Raw genomic sequence first — 2,396 nt, 5'->3', positions numbered from 1 at the left:
GTGGGCAGGTCCGCCGTCTGTGCAGTTCAGCACCAATCACTAGCACATTCTTAATAAGTCGCCAGCAGGTGCTTTGCTTGGCTTTGCTTGGAGCGCTAGTGCCCCAAAGCGCCAGCCATCCTTTGTGTTGCGCCACTGTAGTTGAAGTTCCCGGCCGTCCGGACTTCAAACCCTTCATGCTCGTACGCAGATGATAGGCAGACCTCACAGAGAACTGGCCGTTCTTTGTAAAGTTCCATGCGATATAGTAAGAGCGCCCCGGACCTCCTATGGAAATTTGTTTTGTGTCGAGTACGTCATTCAGTGTGATTGTGAACATTGTTTCAAGTTTCTGTGCATCCCACTGTGATCCCTCGGCCGCTAGTAAATCACTGTAGACATTATTGTTGCCCAAGTGGTTTGAGGCTGCCACTCCATGGAATCATGTTCGCGTGGTGCACATTAATTAAGGTACCATCAGCAATTCTCCGCACCACACCTTCCCGAAGTAGGTCTCCGCTACGTGGTAAGATACTACGGAAAGTAAAGGATCCACCACTAGGCATGTCGCGTTCAAGATCGACCCATCCTTGAAATAACGAGCTTTCAGAACCGTTTCACAAAGAGAGGATGCCAACTGAATGATTCGCCAAGCTTATTTTAGCCAACAATGCTTGGTTAAATGCATTTGGGTCTCGGAATCCCAACCCTCCATTCCTCTTTGCCATACACATCTTCTCCCACGAAAGCCAGTGCACCTTTCGTTCACCGTTCGCTGCACGCCGCCAGGATTTTGAAGAAATAGAAGCCTATGTTGCAGTGGATAGGCCGCATGTAAAAAGAAATAAGGTACTGGGGGCTCATATTTATTAGAAAGTAGTAGATTATTCTCCCAGAAAGAGTATATACAAGATTATTAAATATTTAGGCTATGCACGAAGTGAACAGTACATTCTGCCACAAGTAGGGTCAATCGAGATTGCCAATTAGCCAGTACACAAGCAGATAGCTAGCTTACACATATTTTCTTTATTCATTTATTTTGTGCGAGACATCCAATTGGATGGCGTGATGACACGTATGTGTTATAGTTATAGCCAGCTTGGTTCACCCCTGCCACCTCCGGCCACCGCAGCTGCCCTCCCTCTGGCAGTTGAAGTAGGCGGCGGCGACCGGAGCGCCGAGGCTATAGCACTCGGCCGTGTCCCTCGTGATGAAGTTGGAGCGCCACCCTGGTGCGTAGATGACCTCCCGCGCAGCCTGCCGGAACACCACGAATGCCAAACGGTGGATCCCCGCCATCGGCTGCGGCTTCTCGTATGCCATCACCTCAGTGCCTACATGCATGCATCCGAACAAATGCTCCTTAATGTGGTCCTTTTTTCCTTTATGAAAGAAGAAGACAGTTTTGTATTTTTGAGGGGGAAAGAAAGAAGACTTTTCTTTTCGAGGGAATAGAAAGAAGACAGTTGGAGAGGATATATAGTTGACATGACACATGTAGTATTCGATCGGTAAATTGATTTCTTACCATGGCCCACGTCACCTCCTTCTGGTATGTCTGTGACAAACCTACGTAGGCAAGAATAAAACTGAATCAAATAGCTTAGTGTGTGTGTGTGTGTGTGTGTCTATATATATATATATATATATATATCTTATTTTGAGGAAGTTATTAATTCGCCCACAAAGTGCACGAATAACGAAAAGTAGCTAAGGTAAAGCTAGCTTCATTTAGCACGTACCAAGGGAGGTACTCCCGTTCGGAAGGGTCGCTGGGTCCAGGTACATTAGGGTCTACCATCACCTAGTAACAACAAATTAACACGGGACACATTACTTATGAACAAATAACTTTGTGCAACCCATCATTGGTTAAAAGAAACGAGATGACCGAAACGTGGACGCGTATGCACTCACGAGCGTGTAGAGTGATCCCACCCTTCCTGTGATGCGCACCGTGGGCTGGTTCGCCACCTGCGACGGCCTCAGCTCCGACCCAACCGTGATCTCGCGGTTGCCGTACAACACCCTCAGCCGCGCCGGCGCGTCGAAGTAGTCGATGACGTCGCCCACAATCCTCCCGACGATCAGCGGATCCCTCGACCTCAACATGCTCCCACTACGTATGCTTATTAGATTGGTGCTATATATGGTATGAGCTATATATGTGCACCGACCCGGCTGCTATTTATATGCTTCCCAGCAGTGAAATTGCCACGCAATCGTCTTGAGTGTGACTACGGTTCAAAAGATGGTGTGACGTTTTCCCAATAACACAATTATAAGACCCAGTGGACGACACTAACATGTGATGGCATGTGACGTCTCATGGAATCTGTTGCCATAGTTTACCTGATTTCTGATCGGATGGCCAATGTGTTGCCGCCGGTGTAGAGAATTTGAACTTAAAAAAG

The 2,396-nt window shown here is 47.6% G+C and overlaps 1 protein-coding gene across 1 annotated transcript; it reads right to left on the bottom strand.

The window, feature by feature from the left end:
- Window positions 1-873: 873 nt before the first annotated feature.
- LOC119280455 (protein FLOWERING LOCUS T-like) lies at window positions 874-2,094 on the bottom strand. The gene is made up of 4 exons (XM_037561294.1): window positions 1,900-2,094; window positions 1,725-1,786; window positions 1,511-1,551; window positions 874-1,316 (listed from the first exon to the last, which is right to left on the bottom strand). Exons 1-4 carry the CDS (start codon window positions 2,092-2,094, stop codon window positions 1,087-1,089), a joined length of 528 nt encoding a protein of 175 aa, XP_037417191.1. The 3' UTR covers window positions 874-1,086.
- Between the last annotated feature and the right edge of the window lie 302 nt (window positions 2,095-2,396).

This window comes from Triticum dicoccoides, chromosome 3B (assembly GCF_002162155.2).
Source record: "Triticum dicoccoides isolate Atlit2015 ecotype Zavitan chromosome 3B, WEW_v2.0, whole genome shotgun sequence".
NCBI lineage: Eukaryota > Viridiplantae > Streptophyta > Magnoliopsida > Poales > Poaceae > Triticum > Triticum dicoccoides.
The sequence above is the reverse complement of the archived record's forward strand: the minus strand, read 5'-3'. Positions and strand labels throughout refer to the sequence as shown.